The 24,720-nt window shown below is 38.2% G+C and overlaps 1 protein-coding gene across 1 annotated transcript in view; it reads right to left on the reverse strand.

The window, feature by feature from the left end:
• Positions 1–819: 819 nt before the first annotated feature.
• The window catches only part of LOC131030492 (uncharacterized), a 66,404-nt gene continuing 42,503 nt past the window's right edge, over positions 820–24,720 (reverse strand). The window contains exons 6-9 of the mRNA XM_057961331.2: positions 2,292–2,420; positions 1,902–2,117; positions 1,634–1,757; positions 820–1,498 (exon numbers count right to left, since the gene is read on the reverse strand). Coding sequence (XP_057817314.2) covers positions 1,257–1,498; positions 1,634–1,757; positions 1,902–2,117; positions 2,292–2,420 — 711 coding nt within the window. The 3' untranslated portion in view covers positions 820–1,256. The remainder of the gene's footprint in view (positions 1,499–1,633; positions 1,758–1,901; positions 2,118–2,291; positions 2,421–24,720) is intronic.

Raw genomic sequence — 24,720 nt, forward strand, 5'->3', positions numbered from 1 at the left:
ACATCTTCTTTGACTGTCCCTTTGCTAGAGAAGTGTGGCTTCTGTTTGGAATTGCTATCATAGAATCTGTTTTCACTTATGATATAGTTACTAGTTTTATTCATGGACTGAGGAAGGATACTAATCTAGTGTGGCAAATTTTATCTTTTTACATTCTCTGGTTTATTTGGAAACTTAGAAATGAGGAAGAGTTCCAAGGTATTACAAGGGAACGTACTGAGTTTTTTAAAAAACTCACACATTACAAAATTGTTGTGCAGGTTTGTTTTCTTATGAACCTCGAGAGAAACAAGCTACTGCGATTTCTGAAGGATGGCAGAGCAACCATGTTTGTCTACGAGATGCAAGACGGCTACGAATGGGCTAGGCTCGCCGAGAACCAAGTCTCCTTTGACAAGGCAGTGAAGAAACTGATAAAGGATCTACAGGACAGCAGGCCCCCTCCCTTCAACAGGATTGAGATGTGCTCCCAGATCCTAGCAAGAAAGAAGGTGGTCTGATGGAAGGAGAACAAGGCTGGATCACATGGATGGAGGACCTGGATGAGGTTCTCCAATAGGGTTTTACTCTGATATGTCTCCTTTTTTGGGTATAAGAGATAATTGTATATAACCCTCTCTCTGGCTCCTCATTTTGACGGTTGAGGCCTTGCCCCCAGTCCCCTAGTCTTCTTATAAACTTTTGGTCTAACTTTTTTTGGACTCTTGATAACTAACATAAAAAAAAAAGGTCTTAAACTATCTTGGAATACAAAAAGCAAATGAAACAATTTATCCTACCTTTAACTGCAAAAATGGAAGCAAGAAAAAAGTGTTGTCCTGCCTTTTTAACTGCATTTATTCTTCATTCAGACAAATCGTCTGTTTGAATGTACACTGCATTTAATACAAATTAGGATAAACACGGTGCTAATTCATAGCAATCCTGCTACCAGAAAGTTTTGAAAAAAATTAGCATACTACCTGTAAATTACACTTCAGTGCTTGGTAGCTTTCAGTTCTCCAAATAAGACCATCTTGATTTCAATAAGATCAGTTGTATAACACATTTACCTTGAAAAAATTAAAGGAAATAAATAGACTGCCCTGATCCAACAAGAGGGATGCTCGTCATCCTCTACAAAAGGAATGCTGTTGCTTTAAAACTACAGAATATTTTACTTCCGAAGGAAATTCACGAGGTGGAGTAATAGGAACAAGAGGATGCTGCAAATTTTCTATTCCCATTATTAAAAATCTTTTTCTTTGTCTCATGAATTAATATAAAGGAAACTTGATTGGATCAGGCTGCAGTGCTGTCTCAACAAGTTCTTTCTGTTCCCGTACATGCACTTGATTAAATCCTGTTGCTGTGGCAGCTGATGGAGCTCGGCCAACATACTTGATATCTTCAAATGTACCTCGACTCAGTGCTTTCATGGCAGTTAAAAGACGCAGAGAAATATAGTGATAGCTTCCCATGTTCATGGGCTCTTCCTGGCACCAGACAATCTCTGCATCTGAAATGAGACGAAAATTGGAAGAAAATCAGTTAGTAAGACAGGTTTATATTCTGTAAAACAAGTTAGCCATCATGCATGGGGATTGATTGGCACACATTCTACTTTTTTAAGTCAATACAGAAAGCAACTTACTTGGATACCGCTTCAATTCACGTTGCACCAGATCATAAGGGAATGGGCATAATTGTTCAATTCGACAAATAGCAACGTCTTTCCTCTGGACTCTTTGCCTTTCCTCATCAAGTTCATAGTAGACCTACAGAAAAATCAGACAACTATTAAAGTTATGCATGGTACTCTGACAAGGGTTGGTAACTACAAGAAAAGTACTAATTTAAAGCAGCTTAAAACAACCATGGAAATTGCAGAGCTATTAACTTTAACCCAAGTTTATTAGTACCTTTCCAGAACAAAGTATTAGACGATTAATGCCTTCCTCCCGATCAGAATGGTCATTCTGATCCTTAATGAGACGCTTAAATCGGGTCCCCTGCTTGTCAAATCCAGGATGGCCTTGAACATCATCAAATTCAGACAGATTTGATTTGCAGTCCTTGTGTCGAAGAAGATTCTTTGGAGACATAACAATCAATGGTTTACGGAAATCGCGGTGTATCTGAAAATGGAAAGAAAAATCACTTTAGAGGTAAATAAATCTTCTAAAAGGAGCTAGAAATATATATTGAAAAGCATCCAGACTAAAGCTGTAATGATAAAAATTCCAAGCCACTGCTACTTGCAAGAATTGATGTTTTGTCCTAAAGCATGGGATTAGAAGAAAATTTCCTACCTGACGGCGAAGAACATGAAAGTAATTAGCAGGTGTTGTCACATTCACAACTTGCCAGTTGCATTGTTGAATTTGAGTGCGTAACGTAGGATCCATTTCAGGAATCACAAAAGGATTGTCATCGCTACCCTGAACAACAAATCAGTGGAAACCAAATCAAGTCTGTTAGTTTTTACTTTCTAAATTTAGTATTAGATATACACAGATGCTAAGACCTTTGAGAATTTCATTAATAATATTCATATAGAAAACTCAGTTGGGCATTTTGAAACTTGCACAAAAGCTAGTAAGATTCATTCAATGCAATTTTAAACAGTAGGTTGTGCCAAAGGCATGGAAAATATATTTAAACTTGAAATTGTGACGTAATCAAGTCTGTACACTTGTAAACAAATTAACCCTAGGATACATTGTAATAAGCACGTCATTCAATGTCGAGAATGATAACTGTAGCAACAATGTTGTAGCTCCTGCTTATATGCAGCCAAAAGAAGCATGTTGGCAACTGCCAATTATCAAAAAAAGAAAAAAAAAATGAATGAAACAAAGCAATGATTAAGTTTATAGACTACCGCAGCTCCTCAATGGAACCTGTTGACGTGTTTTTTATGACAGCGTCTAACACAGAATAAAGTTGCCTAACAGTCACTTCACTCTCTCTTGATCAAAGTACGATTGCATGCTAAGATTGCAAGAAGTTCAAACAATCGACTCCAAGGTTCCTTCGATGCATGGACGTGACTCAGTTGGCTGATGTGATTGCTGGTAATCCAAGGGGCCTTACGTGTGCATCGTTCTTTCACTTCTTTGTTGTGGCTGGAACTCCATCATCGGATATGGCAATTCTGCTATGGTGCTGCTTCGAATGAACTGAAAGTAAAAGGGAAAGGGTTCAGAAGGATCTAAATCTATTCCTAAGGGCAGTGATAACAATGAATAGTGCTCTGGTGGACAAATTCCAAATAAACCAAGCTCTGCTTCGCCAAGATAAACTACAACTCTGCAAGAACCGGTGCAATCTTCTGAGGATGTTGGAGGATTTTCATATCGAGACAGTACATTTGAATACCCAACACGGCGCAATCCAAATGACTATCCACAATCGAACTTAGCACGAATTTAGGGGGCTCAGACTAACTTTACACTGCAACTTACAATCAGCAAGATGCAAAAAGTATGAACCATGGAAATTCATCAAACACCATTACATTCTCCATTGAAATCAAAGCACTTTACTATTTCTAATCTAAGCGAGGAAGGTGAAACCATGCAAGCTTTGAAAAAATAATTTAAGTGGACACCATCAAAGAACAATGTTTCACTATTATTTTCTCAAAAACTTATCGCAACAATTTCATACAAAGCTCCCTCCCTTTACAAATGAGGGGGTCACCCCTTTATATAGGCCTCGGGCCATGATTACATGCAAACCCTAATTAGGGTTTTCCCTAAAAGATTCTCCACACATGATGCAACAAGGTGGGAATCTCCAATTAATAACCCATCATGCCCATATACAATAAATTCAAAAGTACCCAAAATAGCATCCACTGCGCATTAAATGCACCACCTCCTTCAAATTCGCCCAACATGAGTTGAATATTCATCCATGCAAAAATCACCCCATTATGTCATAAATGCTCCATCATTTCCACATGCGGCGGCTGCATGCAAAAGGAATCTGCCATAAATTCAACATGCAATGACCAGGTTGCCATTTGGTCAAATATTCCGGCAATGAATGTGCCACCATACTGCCATGTGTTCAATAGATCCTCGCCATGCAAATGGACTCTGCCATCGTATATCCGCTCCTGCACATCTGGAATTGTTGGAGGGAAAATTCGATTCAGGAAGAATTTTCTTGAAGTCTCCTCAACTTTCCTTGCTTGAAGAAGGTTTTTTTTTTGGTTTTTTTTCAATTCTGCACATTTCCTATTTTTTAGGAAAATTTCCAAATTAGGGTTCCACGGTCCAGGAGAGAGAAAATTCTCCTACGAATCCAAATCTGTAAAACTTTTGAAATTTGGATGTGATTTGATGCCCGAGAAAGGATTTTTTCAATTTTTTCCTTGGAGGGGAAATTTCTTGTTCAATTCATCCCTTGATTCCTTCCTTGCCTTAGAAATTTTATGTTCAATTCATCCTTGGGTGTATTTCTTCCTTGCTTGGAATTTTGTCCCGAAGGAAGGAATTTCCAATACTTAGCCAAATTTTCATCTTTCTTGGAATTCTGCCCTGAAGGAAGGAATTTCCAATACTTAGCCAAATTTTCACCTTTTTCAGGAACTTTGTCATGAAGGAAGGAATTTCCAACACTTAGTCAATTTTTTACCTTTCCTGGAATTATGTCTTGAAGGAAGGAATTTCCATCACTTAGCCAAATTTTCACATGTCTCCTCTTCAACATCCCTATTTTTGGGGATCCTCCTAAAATTTAGGAGCCAGGTTCATTGGATGAAGAATTTCACCCCGATTCTCAATCTATAAAAATTTCCATATTTGGCCGGGATTTGATGTCTAAAAATAGCATAACTGAAAATTCGCCCGAGGGGAATTCTTCTTTTTATTCCTCCTTGACTCCTTGGATTCCGTGCCTTAGGCAGAATTTTGAATTCTTTGCTTGGACGAAATTTTTTTTTTTACCACGCCAAGGATTCATGAATTTTCTCTCTGTGAATGACTTCTTGGATTCAGCGCTCCAGCCCAGACCTGGGCGCATTTTGGCTCTGTCCATGGAGAGGTGGATTATTGCACTTGTGAATTCTTTCTTGGTTTTAGCGCCCCAACCCATACTTGGGCGCATTTTGGAGATGTCCATGGAGAGGCGGAAAATTGCACTTGTGAATTACTTCTTGGTTTTAGTGCCCTAGCCCATACCTGGGCGCATTTTGGAGATGTCCATGGAGAGGCGGAAAATTGCACTTGTGAATTACTTCTTGGTTTTAGCGCCCTAGCCCATACCTGGGCGCATTTTGGAGATGTCCATGGAGAGGTGGATTTTTCCACTATTTCAGGCTCTTCGTCAGGATATATATATGAAATATAACATTTAAGTATAAGTTTCTTATACTTTAAGTTATATTTCATATATACTTTCAAGATGTTTGAGAGTAGTGTCAGGTCCATAGGAATTATAATGCAAATTCTGGATTTTGGAAGATCTTCCAAATTTCCAGACTTAGTCAAATTTCAGGCCATTTTCGGATCAGGATGACATTGGTGGATTGATGTGAATTTCTGGACTTGGATGATCATGCTTGCTTTCCTCTTCTGGAATAGGAGATCCAAACTTAGCCAAATTTTGACCACTGTCTGTGCTGAGATGCCACTTTGGGATTTTGAAGGTGGATTTTCCAGACTCAGAACAATTTTGTGCCTTCCACTTCAGGGATGATTCTCATACTTAGCCATTTTAGACCCCTGCCTGTCTGCTTTCAACTTTCCAGATTTAGAAGTGATTGTGCATGTTGATTCTTCGCTGTCTGCTAGCTTGATCCTACCACAAATAGACTTTCCCGAAATAGAAACTTTCCAAAATGTCAGAGTTGGAGCCTAAAACAGGACGCAAGAATGACTTACTATAAATAGAAACTTACTAAAAATAGAAATTACTAAAAATAGTAAGTTTGATTTTTGGCAAAATGGCGACATTCCAGGACTCGGAAAAATCCCTAAAAAATAGGGACTTTCTAAAAATAGAAAGTTGCTCCGTTTGGGCTCAAATTTTACTGGGAGGTCCCTTGAAGGGTCCTGATTCCAGTCGTATGCTTAGTTTTCCCGAAACCCTAACAGGAACCCCTAAAATCTAGGACAGAAGGCAGAAACCCTAAAATTCACAAAACGAGTCCTAGACTTAGCCGAATTCGCTCAAACAAAAAGCAGATTTAATCAATATGACCCCCAAACACTTGCAAAGCAGATAGACTGACGAAACTGCTACGAAAAGACCACAAAACGCAAGCCAAAAAAAACGGGAGGGCCTAAAAAGAAGGGGGTCCCCATTTGCAATGGGGCGATGTGTGAAAACGTCACAACAGAACCCAGGAACAAGTGAAATCATCACAGTAGCGTGACTTATGGATTGGAATGCGTTATATACTAAAACATATATGAGCACAATCATGTAAGTTAAGTGAAAACTAGCAACCAGATATCCCTGACAAAATAATTTATATAAACAAGCTGCTAGTTTCAAATCTCTACCTAAAATGAAACTACCACAAACTAGTAGCATCAAGATATAGGAATGTTACCTTGTGTATCATCACTTTGTCCATCGATTGTATAACAAACTAAGGTGTTACAAACAACTGCACATATATACATGCATAAATGCATTTTAACTACCAAATTTCAAAAACCTTGTCTTTGGATGATCCACTCCATGTAACAAGCAAAGGTGTTATGTCTCCATAAATACATAGAACATATATTGGGACGATCAAATTTCCAAAACCTAAAATTTGGAAAGCACACTCTATAACCACAACAGCATCCACTATTAATCTTGCTATCAACTTGTACTGTCAAGGGCTTTAAAAATATGTTGCATAGGGATACATCCCCAAGTCTTTTCCTAGCATCCCCATCCCCAATAAGTTTGGGAGATGCAAGGATGCCTCAGAATCGTCCCTAGAGCCATCTTCAAGCCCTTCTCCTGACCAGAAACATTCTAGAAGCATGAAGGCACTTGACCATCACCAAGATGGCAAGGGGCATCCCTTATCATTCCAGGGACGGCCAGACATCCCCAAAGGGTTAGGCCCCCTATTGATGTTGCTGCTAGGGAAGGAAAATGGTGCTACTTTAATGTGACCAGATCAATTTGAGGAAGAGTAGCAAACCTTGTGATTGTTTTCTACTTGATATATGTAATTTGCAAGTTTATAACAACGGATGTTTTCTGTTGGATATATTAACTTACAGGTTTATAACAATAGATATCAGGATGGAATTTCATTCCACTTTATTAGTTTGTTTTTTATTCTCCACCTCTTTCTTTCAGCTTAGTGTGTCATGAAGGAAGAAGATAATACATAAATTTCTTAGTTGAGATTGAAGAAGTTGCTTTTAAAAGGTCTTTTGTTGTACTTATTATATATACACAATACACATTGATAATGAAATTTTGGTTAAATTGTGTGTTGAATCTCATGTGAATTACCAATTCAACTTTAATGTATGTAATATGTCGCTATAACGAATATGATGAATGTCTTTCAGTATGAATAATTTACATTTCATATTTTTTTAATTTTCTTTACTCTTTAATCTTTGTCCCCAAAAAAGGGTCTCCCATCCCCTGTCACCTGAAGAATGCATTCTCATTTCCTAACATCTCCATTCCAAAAGCACTGTGGAACAAAGCTTCAAATCTCATTCATCTCATATAAGAGTACTAGGAAATAGAGTCCATTTCCACATCAACCCTAGAAAGAAAATTTAGTTTATAGCCCAAGAAAATATTTCAGCAACATAACAGCTTGTAAAACCCACTTTAGGGAGAAAATAGGATGAGAGAAAAGAGCAGGAGAATAAGAAAGATCATCACCAAGAAAGGACACAATCTATATGGGAAAACCCTCTTACGTGAAAAGACTCGCCCTCAAAGCACTATAAAACCCTTGTATTATTCAACAAATAAACATCTATGATACAAAGAGTCAATTTTAATATCACGGAGATCAACACCCATCTCTAACATAGAAGATTAATTACAAATTGCTGATGTTTTCAATTGTTTCCCAAAAAAAAAATTCACATTTCTTTCAATAAATAGTGGACAATGCTTTTTGACTGATTTTCTCCCATTTACTCATGAATCGTGATAAAATCATCCGTAATGCATATACTCGCAGGTTCTACCATTTTTTGGATCAATTTTGACTTGACCCTGCATTCAGTCATTTGTTTTAAGAATTTTTTTTATTTTAAGCAGCAAAGGCATATCAACTCAGCTAGAGCATTTTATAGTGTCGAAAGTGCTACCTAAAAACTGCAACATGTACAGCAACATATTTAACTTCAGACTTCTGGTTCTTCATGCATAGTTCAGAGTCTCCTCCATTTGGGCTCCTTTGTAAACGATTTAGTCAGGAGTGCCAAAAGAGTGCATTGGAAACCATACCTCTAAGGCAAGCATTGCAGGCAATCTTGGACAAGGAGGTCAGGGGGTTTATGCAAGAACTTGGAGCTTCAGAGAGAGCCACATCATCATGAAGATTTGTTGTAATGCATTTTTCTCTGAGACAGAGAAATTTGAGGTGAAAGCCCTTGTCCATCTCTGAGACAGAGATGTGGTTCTTTCCACCCTCTGAGAGTAGCCATGGTGGATGTCATGTTGAGAAGCACTCTATGACAACATCACGTTGAGAGACTCCATGATGAATTCTTTATACTTGTGTTTCTCCACTCATGGGAGTAGCCATGGTGGACGTCATGTTGAGAGACTCCATGATGACATCACGTTGAGAGACTCCCTGATGGGCACTTGTACGTGCGTTTCTTTCCACACATGGGAGTAGCCATGGTGGACGTCATGTTGAGTGACTCCATGACGACATCACGTTGAGTGACTCCGTGATGGGCACTTGTGCACATATTCCTTTCCACACATGGGAGTAGCCATGGTGGACGTCATGTTGAGTGACTCCATGACGATATCACGTTGAGTGACTCTGTGATGAACTTTCTTCCACAAATGGGTGTAGCCATTGTGAGTGTCATGTTGAGAGACTCCATGACATGAATATCTAGAAAGATATCTCCCTAGCTAAGAGGGAGTGTTGTTGTATAGCGGCGGGAGAGTATCTCTGCCCAGAAAATAATATTTAACAATTACTAATATGCACTGATTATTTTTGTTATGATGAACCGAACTTAGTATTCATTTATTTTCTCTAACTAACAAGCATCGGGTTCCTTAAGGGTGGTGACTTTTCAAGGAGCCACCGCCACTACTCACTCCACCTAAGGACGTGTCTCTCCAGCATGGACGTGGAGAGGAATAAAAGGAAGACTTCCACCATATGGAAGATATGAAATAAAGAAAGGAGTTTGAATCTGTGTTCAAAGAAACATAGAGATAATACGCGCAATTGGAATCTATAAAACCAACAATGCATATACTCGCAGGTTCTACCATTCTTTGGATCAATTTTGACTTGACCCTGCATTTCAGTCATTTGTTTTAAGGATTTTTTTCATTTTAAGCAGCAAAGGCATTTCAACTCAGCTAGAGCATTTTATAGTGTCGAAAGTGCTACCTAAAAACTGCAACATGTACAGCGACATATTTAACTTCAGACTTCTGGTTCTTCCTGCACAGTTCAGAGTCTCCTCCATTTGGGCTCCTTTGTACATGATTTAGTCTCTACCATTTTGTCACATTTTACATCATGTGACACTATGTGAATCAAGTTATGATGTTTTTTCTAAATATAAAAAAAATTAATATTTATTGTTTATAGCATAGTTGGACTACTCGCGACTCGGCTCGACTCGCCAAGCCCTTGGGAAAAAAACTCGGAAAAACTCGGCAACTTAAAAACACGCTTAAATTTAATAACAAATGCATTTTTTTTGCAAAATTTAATGAGAAGATGCATCCAATGAGTCAATAAATGATAACACAAAAGAAACAAGCTGATTCTAGATATATTTAAATGCAAAGTGTCTACAAAATCGCATCCTCGTGAGGAATGCTGATGGCTAGAATCCTGGAAGCAAAATAGACAAATTACAATTACAACTTCCTCTTCCCAGCTCTAGCAAAAACTAGGGGAGAGGTAAAACTAGAGGGTCTAGTCCTAGAAGTCTACAGTGGGTGTGGCTGTGCCTCCTCGCTCGGTATGGCTGACTCATCCTCTATCCTGGATGAAGCTATGTCTCCACCTGCTTGTGGCACCGGCAATAACTCCTCATCCTCATCCTCTTCCTCCTCAATGTCATCCAGCATGAAATCAAATCCACTCCCTTCCTCCTCCATAGCTTGGCTCTCCAAATCAGTGATGTCATCCTCAGAAAACAATGGAGGTTGCTCTTGTGATGTCCAATCACTGTAAGGATCTATATCATCCAAGTCAAGTGGACTGCCTGCTACTTCCTCTACCTTCCTTACGTGCAATCGAAGATTATATTGCACAAAGACAAGGTCATTGAGGTGTTTTTGAGCTAACTTGCTCCTCTTCTTCGTGTCGATGGCTTCAAACAAGCTCTAATTGCACTCACAACTGGATGAACTACAAGGTTGACATAAGATTCTAAGGGCAATTTTTTTGAGATTAGGGGTATTTCCACCCCAACTTTACCACCAAGCATCTACAAATTAAAATTAGGTTGAGAGTAGCACCCCTCGCCGGGGTCTGAGGGTGAGAAAAAGAGGGGTAGAGAGATAGGTCTAGATCTTGGGGGAGAGAGGAGAGAGTGAGATGGAGTGTGGTAGAGAGGGGGATAGAGGAAGAGTGATAGGGAGATAGATAGGTCTAAAATTTGAGGCAGATAAAGTGAGTGAGATAGAGAGAGCAAGAGAATGTTGATAGGAGCATAATGATTACTGAAATTTGACTGTCTGAAAAATTAAAAGATCTAAAACCTAGAATTTGCATTATAACTCCTAGAGATCTGAAACCACTCTCAAATATCCTGCCAATATATACATGAAATATAACTTGAAGTAATACCACTTATACTTAAATGTTATATTTCATGTATATATTCTGATGAAGAGAATGAAACTGACCTGACAAAACAAAAATAGATAATTTTTTAACATGTTTGGGCCTCTTTTTTTAGTCTAGCCGAGTTTTTGCGATTACTCGGCGAGTTTTTGCTGCGAGTTAAAGTGGTAAAAACTCGCAGAGCTCAAAAACTTGGCAAGTAACTCTGCGAGTGTTCCATCTATGGTTTATAGTTTCTGGTTGACTCTGTTTCTTTCCTCAACATTTCGGATCAAACTCCAGAATTGTGAGATTGTTAGTAGACCAAGCCAGATAAAAAGATCTACTAACAATCTCACAATTCTCTTCTCGTCTTACTTACTGATGAAGGATCATGGAGTTTGATCCGAAACGTTGGGGGAAAAAACGCAATATGGATTGGAAACCATTCTACAAATAATATTTATTTATTACGTATATAAGAGTAATTTCAATTTCATTTAAAATTATTTTATTTACTATATGAACATATAAATTTTTATTTTTATTTAAAAATTATTTTATTTTATACAATTCTTACTTTATTTTTATTTTAAAAGCTATTTTACTTTTGTAATATATTCTTATTTTACTCTTAAAAAGTCTACCATATTAATTTAATTTTTAGTAGTATATAAGAAGTTTTAGTACTATTTAAATTTAATATTTATTACTAATAAAATTATAATATTTTAATATAAAACAATAAATTATATTTCAATATAATAATTTATATAAATATATCTTTTAATGTACTTTTCTTCAATTTTAATAGTTTTTAATTTACATTTATTCTATTTTATTATATAATATATATAATTCCATATCGTAATACTATCCTATCCATGTCCATGCAACTATATTAATAAAACTATTTCACCTTTAATAAAGGAATGTTTAAGAAATGTTTGGACCATCTAATTATATTACTAAATAGTGTGCATTGACTAGCATGAAATCTTCCATAACATTAACTACTAACTTTTAGATGTCTCATGTCGCTCCTCTTCCTGCTTGTTGCAGGTCTTCATGGTGCGCTTTCCTCATCTATTTCTGGGCTTCTTGGTGTACCTCAATCATCCCTAATTGCTCTAGGGTTCTGGCTATGGGGGGGATTATTTGCACCGCCACTATTGCTCTAGCTAGTCTCCTAGTGCAGGTTGATTTGTTGGTTTGTTGGCGCTTTGTCTCTTCCAATGTATTTGGCAACATGGCTTTTGGATCTTGCATTTCTCCTGATCATTGGCAGAAGACATCTACTTTTCTACTAAATTCCATCGCTATTACTAGTAGTGTGTCTTCAGATTTTGGGTTGGTGGTTGTAAATCTTGATGCCACCTTCCATTTGGGTGAATCCTCCCTCCCAATCGAGTTATTGCTTCTTCTCCACATTAACTCCATCCAAGTGGTTATGTTTCACCTATTTGTAGGTAAACTGGATTCCATGATGGATTGGGAGGCATGGGCAACGTTGTTCGTAGCAATGGTCACAAGGAGTTGAAGCTTCCTTGTTTGCATGCTTTCCCTACTTCTGGTTTCACTCCCTCCCCCATTGTGCCTCATCTAGATGTTGGGGTGTCTAGTGTTGCTTCTGCTGATAAAAAGACTTGGAGCAAAGTGTTGTTTCTCTCACTTAGCAACCTAGTTGCTAGTGCTCCTCTTGTTTCTCCCAAGCCTAGGAGGTTTGCACTTCCGTGCACCCCATCTCCGCCAATGGTGGTATTGGGTGAGAAGGGCTTACAAAATGAGGATTTTTCTCTAAAAAGGGATCGAGTTGCAGATTTAACAGAGTATAGCCTATGCTCCAAGATCTAAACCTATGGATTTCTAAGTAGTGGCAGCCTATTATAGAAGGAAAATTTGAGATTGACTCTTATACCAAGGGTTTGTTTGTGGTTTCTTTTGATTCAATCTCTAATCAAGATGTTGTTCTAGATGATTATTCATGCTCTCTTCATAAAGCCTTGGGTTTGGTCTTTTAATCCTCTCACTGAATCCTTGAATTTTGTACCAGTTTGGATTCAATTCCCTAATCTTCCATTTCACCTATGTTGACAATGGGAACTCTATGAGTCGTTTTAACAAGGTGGGTCACACAACTACTTTTTTCTCACACCATCTATGCTCGTATCTTGGTAGAATTGCACCTTTCAAAGCCACTCCCAATGGAAGTCATTTTGTAGGTGGAGGCTCATTCCTAGAGTCAATTTTTTGGATTACAAAGGCATCCCCTTCTATTGCTTTAACACATGACATTTAGCGTTTGATTGCCCACACCTTAAGGCCCCAAGATCTTCCTCATGGTGGAATAATGCCTTACAAACTCAACTTAATGTGGATGTGGTTGATGATTGATCCAATTTGAAGGCTTATGCGCCTTGGGCAATCAAAGCAATGGAGATTGATTCAATATCTAAAGCAAGAAATATTCAAATATATCTTTTATAAGAACATGTATCTTTAGAAAAAGACTTTCTAGAAGGTTGTCTAAAACTAGAACATTTCTATATGGATCTTCTAAAAGATCAACTCAAAATAGCTATCTCCTAAAAAATAGTCAATTTGATAGTTGGCACTTGGCACTAATTCTAATGTAGCTTCCCCATTCTAACCATTATGAACATTCTAAAGAAGTCATGAAAACTTAATGACCATTGATGATTCACTAAACAATCTCCATCGCTTGAATTTGATTCCTTCCTCAATAACTAGTAAAATTCAATGTTAGCGCATTGTGTTAAAATAATAGCTAGCTCGGAATTTTTCAATTGTACAATTTATTGGGGCTGGGCCCAAATCAATGTAAAACAAATAAAGGCAATAACTTAATTATGAGGCAGGACCTATTGAGCGGTCTAATTATAAAATGTATAACTAAAATAAAGGCAATAACTTCATTATGGGGCAGGACCTATTGAGCGGTCTAATTGTAAAATGTAAAACATATAAGCAAGCCAACTTGCTAACTTGACACCTCAAGTCAAGTATATAATCAAGTAAATTGCATGGCATTAGACATACACATTATATCAGCAAATTATCTCTGCAAGACTAGCGAATTCATTCAGTGAACTCATTCGGCGAATTGTCTTCATCTCATTGAGCGAATATCTCCTATATGTCATCAAGAAGACAGCGAACATATCCAGTAATCAGCAGAACATATCTAGAAGACAGCGAATCCTAATCGGAAGTCAGCAAGCATCATTAGATCACAACGAACTTGATTGAAGGCTCAGCGAATCTTATCAGTGCAGAGCGAACTTGATTAAGAGCACAGCGATCACCTTTGGAGATCTGCAATCATCATTAAAGGGCAGCAAACTTCAGCAGATAAGTTCATCATTTCAACGTGCCCTAGGTTAGAAATATTACTGTGATTAGATTGCTGTTGAAGAGTGAAGCTCATTGTAAATTAAATTGGTATTGCCTAATAAAGATCTGAGATTAGTGGCTAGGTTTTTCACCTCCAAGAGGGAGGTTTTCCCAGGGTATCTGTGTATTTTGTGTTTGTTCTTCATTACATTCTGATTTCTGTTATTTATTGTTTAATCTGATTGCTAAAATTAACACATTGGACCATATTTGTGTTAAATATCTTCTATGTGAAAAATTATCCATTTTGAAGTGCCTCAGATGAAGAGCCAAGGAAATTATATGAGTTTTCAAAAACTAATGAAATTCGATGATAGTGCATTGGACCTTATCTATGTTCAATACCTCTTATGTGACAAATCATCCATTTTAAAGTACCTAACACGAAGAGTCGAGGAAATTATAAGAAATTCCCTCAACTACTTTGAATGCTAGAGACAAGGAAACAAGCATTGATCTTTGGACAATTGCAATGAAACTTGAATAGTTTGCTCCCAACGACCAACAAGATTTTAGGAAAACTTGCTCAATGCCATCCTTTAGTGTTTTGAAGACAAAACTTGAGACGTCTCCATGTAGAAGGCATGTTTTCAAGTTGATTTTTGACACTTGACTATTCTCGGGCATGGTTGGGAGACTTGGGGTCACTTTTTTCTTATGATTAAATTGATATCTTGACACTAAAATGTCTAGAGGCATGCCAAAACACTAGAATGCACTTTCCCTCATATTTTATTGATATTTTAACATGGAGACACTCTAGGGTGTGCTTGGGCAACTTATCACACGTTTTAGGACACATAAGATTACGACAAATGTCTTAATCTTATGACTTGAGACACAAAAAGCAAATAGCCTAAGGTTAACTAAATAGGTGAAGAAAGGACCTGCTGTGACCTATTTCACACATCGCCCCATTGCAAATGGGAACCCCCAGTAGTTTGCTTTTTAGGGTTTTGTCTTAGCATTGCAATTTCATAAGTCCATTTCTTTGGAAGTTTGGAGTTAAGAGTTTTTGAAAGGTCATCTAGGTCAAATAGGGAAATCATGCTCGAACCAGTGTCTGGATATCATCAAAGTGCTCAGAAGGCCCGAAGGACGAAAAACGCAATTGCTTAGGGTCAATTTTGACACTTTCCTATTTTTGTGGGATTTTGCTTTTTTGTTTTTTCCCTTTTTTGCTTTTTTTATTTTTGGCACTTTGGGACCAATTTGGGAAGCTGCTTTTTTGCTTTTTCGGCTTTTTTGAAAGTTGACCTAGGATTGGGTCACTCAGGTTATGGCAACAAGGTTCCTATCGTCAAAATCAAAAATTTGTGTCTCCAAGTGTAAAAAGCAAGGTTATATCTCCAGATAGGGTATTGTTCCAGATGTTCCAGACAAACATGAATTAAACATAAGAAAATCATCCAAGTGTCCATGGCAGAGAAAATTTTCGAAAATGGAGAAGACCATGTCTCAAGCCAACATGAAGTCTACCATGCCATATGATTGAAAATGGCTATCCAAGTGTAAAGTCCGCCCAAGGGGAGTTGGCCATGTCCAAGCCACGTTAAAGTCCGCCATGAGCAACTTGTCCAAGGCAAGGCAAACTCCGCCCAAGAATGTCCAAGCAGGTAGCAAGTCCGCCCATATATGGCTTGCTGATGAGAAAGTCCGCCCAAGGTAGAATGTGAAGGTTGGATTTCCAGGCATGAAGTCCGCTCACCCTTGGCTTAGAAACTATGAACTCAGCCTAAGGCTAGACTCAAGGATGGCATAGAAATCAGCAAGTCTGCCTAGACACTTGGAAGAACATCCAACACAAGGTGAAGTCTACCTAGGGGAGATGGCTTATGAAGTGCCAAGTTCGCCATAGCAAGGTTAGAGGTGTCTTGTGCCAAGTGAACTCCGCCAAGAAGTGGCAAAACGATTAGCAAGTCCACCCAAGACATGTCTAAGAAAACATCCAACAAGATGCAAAGTCCACCCTCCCATTGTAAATGTCCAATGACTCATGAACTTCGCCAAAGCTTGGCAAAACAATGTCAAAGTCCACTAAGGAGAAAGTAAAGATGGCTGGCCAATAATGAAGTCCACCAAAGTTAATTGTTCAAGGCCAAGTGAAGTCCGCCATGCCATGAATAGCAAATGGCTTGGAAAATGAGAAGTCCGCCTAGATGGAATTGGCATAATGATGTGCCAAGTCCGCCAAAACATGAGAAAGTGTCTTAACACATGGATGAATTCGCTATAGATGAAGGTTTGGCCAAATTGGAAAAATCCAACACAGAGAAAAAATTTTGAACACTTAAAATTATTTCTCAAAAGGAAAATTCGCCCAGAAAAATTTTCGAACACTTAGAATTATTTCTCAAAAGGAAAATTTGCCCAACATTTGGAGAAATTTCTTAAAACAATGACATTTCTAGAAGATTCCTTTTCCAACACATCAACAAGATGAAGATAAAATGTGAAGTGGTGCCAAGGACAAATTTGGAAACTTTCTTTCAAAATCTTTCGAATAAGATTAAGTTGCCATTTTTGGAAGAAATAAAAGCTAAGTTCGACAAATCTAAGAAAAAATATGAAGTTTCCAAAAGGATCGATTTTCTCCAACCTTATATCAATTCGAAATGTCATTTTCATTCCATTTATCTTCAAGTTTGAAATTGAAGAGCTCTCTCTCTCCAGGGTAAAGAAGATGGATTTTTGAAGGAGAATTTTTGAAAGATAAAGTAAATTTTATGAGTAAAGAGGAAATTTACCAAGAATTTCCAGAAGTAAAGGCAGATTTTTCGTCAAGAAATTCAGTCAAAAAGTATAACTTTAGGATCAGAATTTAAGTTATTGACTGGTTTATTTATTATTTCTGGACTTATTCTCACAAAATTTGTTAAGTGTTAGGCCAAATTCTTCCATTTTCAGTCTGATTTTTCACAGAAATTTAGCTTTTTGATAGGCTGAAGGTCAAAAATTGGGACAAAAGGTCTAAAATCAGAATTAAAACTTTAAATTTTCTTGAAAATAATGTTGATTTTTTTTCATGTTTAAGGAGGACTTTCAAGAAAAGTCTAGATGAAATTGGCTAACAAAGGGTTGCAGCTTGAGTCGAAGATCAATTCCAAGTGGAAGAATGTTAGAGACACCAACCTTGGGCATGTGGACTTCAAAAGGAGAACGTACGGGCACGATGGACTCTTACCCACACCTATTGCTCGCCAAATGATGAGGAATGGCCTTGTCCAAGCAGCTAGATTTCCGCCAACTATGGAATGTGTTGAGTTAATGGTTGAGTGTGCTATACATTACAATGCTCAAGAAAGGCAAATCATTGCGCCAAATGGGAAAGTATTGGCTCATCTCGGAGAGTTAGCCATTCAAGAAGCATTCGGAATTCCAGGTTACAACCGACCTTCATATAAAACTAAGGAAAAAACCAAAAGACTTTATGAGGACCAGCTTGAGCTTAGCGCAACAAATGTCAATAAGTTGTGGTTGGAGAAGCCAAGGCCTGCCCTCAAGAAAGTGCCAAAGAGATTGCTTCGCACTGACTTCAAAGAGGACTATGGTGATATCATTTTACTGCTGAACAGAGTAATGGCAGCCCTCAAAGTGCGCCATTTGAAACATGGATGTACTATTTTATTGATGAGATCATCTCAGGTGTCAAAATGTTCAGTTGGTCTCAAATAATCAATGACAACCTTAATGAATAGCTGAAAATTTTGGAAAAAAAAGAGTCCTTTTACATGAGCTCCTACATTGTTTACCTGTTGGCAAGAAACTATAGATATACGAGATTGATTTGCAAGGGCATAGTAGGCAATGGCAAGAATGAATTTAAGTCCTATGACTGTTATCCACAGCTGCAGCTTAGCGAAAAGGCCCACTTTAAAAGGGTAAATGATGCATTTTTTATGTACATCACCAAGACATTACAGGGAGGAACTTATCAGAGGCTCACTTAGGAGGCCAAGAGCTTGATAAGCAAGTATGAATCCTAGTTTTTCCAATATTCAAGATTCACATACATGAGAGTCCAAGTCCAAAGATTTACCGAATGTCCTTATCGACTTCCGATTTATCCCACTAATAGAATGATCTTGCTTGAAGTCCTTAGACAATTGGGAACATATCAAGGCTTCCAAAGAAAAAAACAAAATGCAGCCATTTCCTTTCCATTTTTCATTGGAAATATATTGGAGTCTTGCCCAACGACACAGGCAGCTGAGAGTGCCAGGTTGGAAATGTAGTGGTATCCATTCATATTTTACCAGTCCAAGGCTAATTTTGATTCTCACAACCATATTGGATCGGTGAATGTAGAAAGGTACAGGCATAGGGGTTGATCTAGAGGATTTTTGGGCAAATGTTGCAGACGAGTTTGACATCAAGAAAAGACTGTTATCTAGATTGCTAGTAAGCTTGATCAGAACAACCGAGCTTTTTCATGTGCCTAATCAATTAGAGGATGATGGAGAGTACACTCAATCACGCTTTGATGATAATTGGCCTCTTCTTCTGGTGAAATGGTCAGAACCAGAGCTCGTAGATTTAACCACCTTAATGCGGCGGCCAGTTGTCAAGTATTCACAATGGTGGGTTGATCAGCAAGTCCAAGTGCTAAGGCAAAGAAATTTGACCCTCACTTATAACTTGATGAACGAAATGGAATCATATTCTTCGAACGCAAGGGCGTCCCAAAGTGTTGAACCAATTGAAAGCATTAATTCTAGGAAAAGGAAGGAGGCAGTTGAGGGCTCTTCAAGGTCAAAGGGGAAGAAAGTTGCGAATGAGGAACCTACTCAGAAGAAGCAGAGATCAAAGCCGTCCCATTCTGCCAGGTCCAGGAATGTGAATGATGTAATGAAGATTCCTTCTCAATCCACGAGGAAAATGTTGAGGCAATCCAGCAGGAAGATGAAGATTCCTTCTCAATCCACGAGGAAAATGTTGAGGCAATCCAGCAGGAAGATGAAGAACCCCCATCTCCTACAAGCACCAAGATACTTGAATCAAAAAATAAAATGGATATTCTAGGCGAGGAATTTCAAGAGGGAATGATTTCCGCTCTTTGAGGAGGTCAGGATATTCCATGTGAAAAAGGTAATCAGGAAGAGGAAGGCATTGAACAGCCTAAAATTCCTAACTAGTTGAAAGAAAGGTTGAAAATAGAAGTACCTATGGAAGTCCAAGAAGAAGATGACACGACCGATTTCTTGGCCAGATTAGGGAAGGTTGCTACAAAGAAGTTAGCCAAGAGGTTTTCCACAATTCAGAGAGATGAAACGGGTTGTCATACAGTTCAGATTGTTGTGCCGAAAGTGGACAAGGTGAAGGAGGATATTACTCCTCAGGAGTATGAAATCACCACTATTGACTTGGGACCAACTACAAAAGGTCAAGAGGTTGAGGACTTAGACAATTCGGTCACTTTTATGAAGGCAAGATTGCAAAAGGAGATAGGAAAGAAGAGAGAATACAAGAAAGAAATTGAGTGCCTGAAGGAATATATTCAGCACTTGACCAAGCCTCTTAATCAATGCGATACAGTGACTCCTCCGCTTTTGAATCCTTTGAAGGAAGCAATCAAAGATTTTGAAGAAGAAAAGGTGACAGCCAGAGAGGCCAAGGAATGGATGAAGAGCAAAAGTGAAGAAGCAGCTATATTTGTGGAAAGATTAATGTTGGCATATGGGCAGACTTCCTTTTTGCTCTCCAGAATTGCGAACATGGCAAAAACATGGGACAACCTTCATGATGTTTAGGAGAAAATTATCTCGTGCCTTAGGGTGTTGAAAGGAATTCTTAAGCAAGAATTGATTGATGGAAAAGTAATCACAGCAGGGGCTGCATATGATTTCAACACATGGTACTGGGCATTGGTTGCACGAAGTGAAGGTTGATAGTATTTAAGGTTGAGGAGTAGATTAGAGAAATTCAAAACAGGATTTTCCTTGTAACTGTTGATCTACTTGAGAAGGAGACCATCTGAGAAAATGATATGCAGCTAGAAAGTCTGAAGCTCATAACTCAGAAGATTTTCTTTGCCATCATTGGACCAATCCTAAAGCAGAATTTGACTAAGGCATCAAATTTCTTGTCCATTCGGGATGCCTTCCAAAAACAAGAGTTGGAATGGGAGATTACTTTTGTTGCGTGTGTAGATGACTTGGACAGATTGGAATTCAAGGTCAATATGCTGCCACATGTCATAGTGGAGGAGGTCAGCCTGATCGTGTCCAGATTCATTGAACATACTGCCACTCAGGAGGATAGGGATGTGCCTTCCTAGGAGATAGCTCCTTGCACCACTTGTCCTTCATGCATTTGTTCTTGATGTTATTTTGGGAAACCCTAATTAGGGTTGTTATGTTTTGATCTTGACCATTGATCTTAAGATTGATCTTGGCCTTTTATTTGTTTTCTAGAACTCTATATAAACTCATATTCTCTCATTTTGTTGTGTGGTGAGATTTATGAAGTTGTTACTAAGAGCTACTTTGGTAATATAAGTTCATTTGCAGTTTGCTTTGAAGCCGTATTGTTATCACGTGGTTGCATGGCTGCATATTTTCTTCAACATAGAATAGATTTGTTTATAGTAAATTTTCTTTTAAAGTTGTTAGATGAATGAAAGATTTGATAGTATAGATTGGTGAAACAATTGCTCATACTTTCTTATAAATGATTTTTGTTCAATGTGTGAAGTTAGCCTGAGCTTATATCGTGGATGCTTTAACTTCAACTTTGAATAAATATTGTTCGTTGGATGGTATTATTCACAGTATGAAAATCTTGAGCACAACCCTAGAAGATTGCACTTACTTTGTGTAGTTGTCCTTAGTGTGGCAAAGCAGAGTATTGTTATTATTTTCACCTAATCTTTATGTTGGTGTTGGAAATAAGCCACACCCGAACTGACGATGGATTGGTCCAAGAGGGGCTAGTAGCTCAGTGGTAGAGCACTCCAGCAACGTATGGAAGGTCCTAGGTTCGAGTCCTAGCTGGTCCATGTCTCAACATGGTATCAAAGCCAAGTTCAGGCTAGGAGCCTGTTGTGACGTTTTCACACATCGCCCCATTCCAAATGGGGACCCCTGCTTTTTTGCTTTTTAGGTTTTGTTTTCTAGGTCTTTTAGGGTTTTGTCCGTTAGCCTTTGCATTTTGAGTGTCGCCAAGGGGATCACATGGATAGCAAGTCCGGCTTGAGTGATGTCCTGATCCTGAAATTTGGCTAAGTCTGAAAGTCCTGATCCTGAAATTTGGCTAAGTCTGGAATGTCCTGATCCTGAAATTTCCTGATCCTGAAATTTGACTAAGTCTGGAAACTGAAAAACCTCAAAAAACTAGATTTTGCAATATAACTCCTAGAGGTCTGAAACCACTCTCAAACATCCTGAAAGTATATATGGAATATAACTTGAAGTATAAGAAAGGAGAAAGATAGAAGGAAATGTCACTTATATTCCATAAAATTATCCTGTCGGAGAGTTCAAAAAAGTTATATTTCGCTCCTAACCCTTGCTGAGGATCTAGAGCGAATTTCGCTCCTGACCCTCTCAAGAGGTCCAAAGCGAATCTCGCCCCTGACCCTTCCAGAGGGTCCAAGGCGAAAATCAACCTAGGACTCATTCCTTGCCTTATTCGACCAAATTTTGATTTGCAAAGCATTTTGTTTAGACTTTGGAATTGATTGAACACCTTGAAGAAAATGATGAATTTTGGCCAAGATTGGGAATTTTGCTCCTGACCCTTGCTGAGGTTCCAGAGCGAAATTCATTGTAGATTTCGTTTGCCAACTCGCTTGAATTTGAAACCTTGTTCCTGGCCTTGAAAATGATCTTACCTTGCCCTGTGAAGTGATTTGAAACTAAAAGATTGAGCAATTTAGCCTAGATTGTAAATTTCGCTCCTGACCCTCACTGAAGGTCCAGAGCGATTTTCTAAAAGTCTAATTTTCTTGCAAAGACAAGGCAAGTTTTGTGATTGAAATGAGTGGAAGAAGGCGTGTTTTGCCCATTGAAGATAATTTGGAGGGCTAACAAAGGACGGATAAACTTGAATTTGCAAAATCGCTCCTGTCCCTCTCTGAGGGACCAGGGCGAAAAACCTAATATCCAGTCCTTCTCACCAAGTTTGGACAAATCTAAGCCAAGGCGCAAGTTTGAAATGATGTTTAAAATGCCTTGAAGTGGAATTGAGATGCAAGGATTACAAATTTTGATGACAATTTGCAAATTCGCTCCTGTCCCTCTCCAAGGGTCCAGGGTGAAATTTCTAAGTGTGCCCACTTTCCTTGCATTTCGAGATAACTTTTTTGTTTCCAAGACTCAAAAGGGAGTGGGGAATGATGTTCTACGCCTTAGAGTAATTTGAAGATTGAAGCGATCAAGAATTTGTACAAAGGACTCAAAAGCGCTCCTGTCCCTCACTGGAGGCCCAGAGCGAAAGTCTTTGAAACACCTATTTTGCCTTGCAAAAAGCAAACTAAACGTGTATGGAATGGATGAGAGAGATCATTACTCACCCCACAATGAGAGTTGGCAATTAAAGGATGAAAGATTAAGAGCAAAAGTGAAAAGGCGCTCATGTCCCTCTCCAAGGGTCCAGGGCGAAAAAGGTCTTAATGCACTTCCCTCCTAGAGATCAAGTGAAATTAAACTCAAGATTCCAATTAAAAATGCCGTTTTAATGCCTAGATGAAGTTTCAGACAAGAAAAATGAGGAATGCAAGGCATAAATTGAAAGTTCGCTCCTGTCCCTCTCCAAGGGTCCAGGGCGAAATTAATGGCATTCTTTATTTCTTTACCATATTTGAGCGTTGATATCTTCCAAATTGCATTAGATGCCAAATTGCTAACTTCAAAATATTTGGAAAAATTAAATTAAATTGGCATTTAATAAAAGACACATTGGCATTTAATAAATTAATTTTGAGCCTCAAAAAATCGAATTTTTTATTATAAAGGCATTTAAAATTATTTTTTGTGAAATTAAAATCAAAAATGGAGCGCTTGAGGGCTTATTTTTATTTATTTTATCAAGTCGGCCTCTCCTTTTTGCAATTTTATTTATTTTTTAGGCCTATTTTGCCAAGTCGGCCTATGGGAAGCAAAGTGGTAAGTGCTCTATATACTGGAGGTGTTTTTTCACAATTCAAATCATTCAATCATCCTTTCAAGTGCGAATTTGGAGAGCTAATTGAAGGTGCGAAATCTAGCTAGAGTGGAGCGAATTTCTACTAAGTGTGGAGACTAAGGAGGGCGAAATTCATCTTGAAGGCTATTGGAGAGGCGAATTTCTTGCTAAGATTGGAGGATAATTTCCAAATGTTTTGAAGGTATTTGAAGGCGAATTTCCAGATTTTTGAAGAGGCTAGTGGAGTTTATTCTTTTCCAAGCTAGAGGAGGCGTAATTCATCCAAGGGAGGACTATAATCTAAGCTTGTCCATCAAAATCCAGTTTTCTTTCATCTTTTGCCAAGGTTTTGTAGTTAAGCAATCAAAGAGGAGGTATGAAGAATCATTTTTGAAGTTCTTATTCAATACTTATTGTGATCCCATTGCAATTTTGTAAAATCTAAGTCTTGAAGATCCAAATTCCATTCATAATTAATTTGAAAATGTATAGTTAATATCTTAAGTTTTACCTTTGAAAGGTCTTAAATTTTATGCTTTGAGGTTTGATGCTCAAAAGACTAACTTTAATATTTTGTGTAGGTATCAAGATGGCGACTCCAAAGCCTGGAGGATCTACAAGTCGACAGGTTCTCATCAAGGACGATCAAGCAAGGACAAGGGCGACCTCCTCCAGTCCAGCATTGACAAGGACGGCCTTCTTCGGACTAACATCATCAAGGGCGACCTCTTCTAATCCAGCATTCCAAGGGGAGGTACATCAATCATCCTGCACATCAAAGACAAAAGGAGTTAGAGCAAGGGTTCGTTGAAGAAGCAGATAGTTTCAGAAGAGTTAATTAAAGCTAGCTTCTCAGCAACATCAAATTAGCATCAACCAAGTGTCAGGCGAGGTGGCATCCTAGTCATCGCTCATCCAGTCGGATTGTTCCACCTCCGCATGTCCACATTCAATGTACCTAACTCATGGAAGGTGGCACAAACTTCGATGTACCTACCCCAGCTATCTATTGGTTGAATTTTCCAAAGAAGACATGTGTCCAACTAATACAATTATTTCATTGGTCGAGCATTAAATGTTATGTAATGGTTGTAACAAACCCTAATTAGGGTTTTCATTGTAAAATCTTGGCCATTGATCTCGAATTGATCTAAGCCATCAAATTGTATTGAGGGCACTATATAAGCCCTGGCATTTCATTTGTAAAGGCTAATAGAATAGAGTTAGTGAAT

Source organism: Cryptomeria japonica, chromosome 2 (genome assembly GCF_030272615.1).
Source record: "Cryptomeria japonica chromosome 2, Sugi_1.0, whole genome shotgun sequence".
Lineage (NCBI taxonomy): Eukaryota > Viridiplantae > Streptophyta > Pinopsida > Cupressales > Cupressaceae > Cryptomeria > Cryptomeria japonica.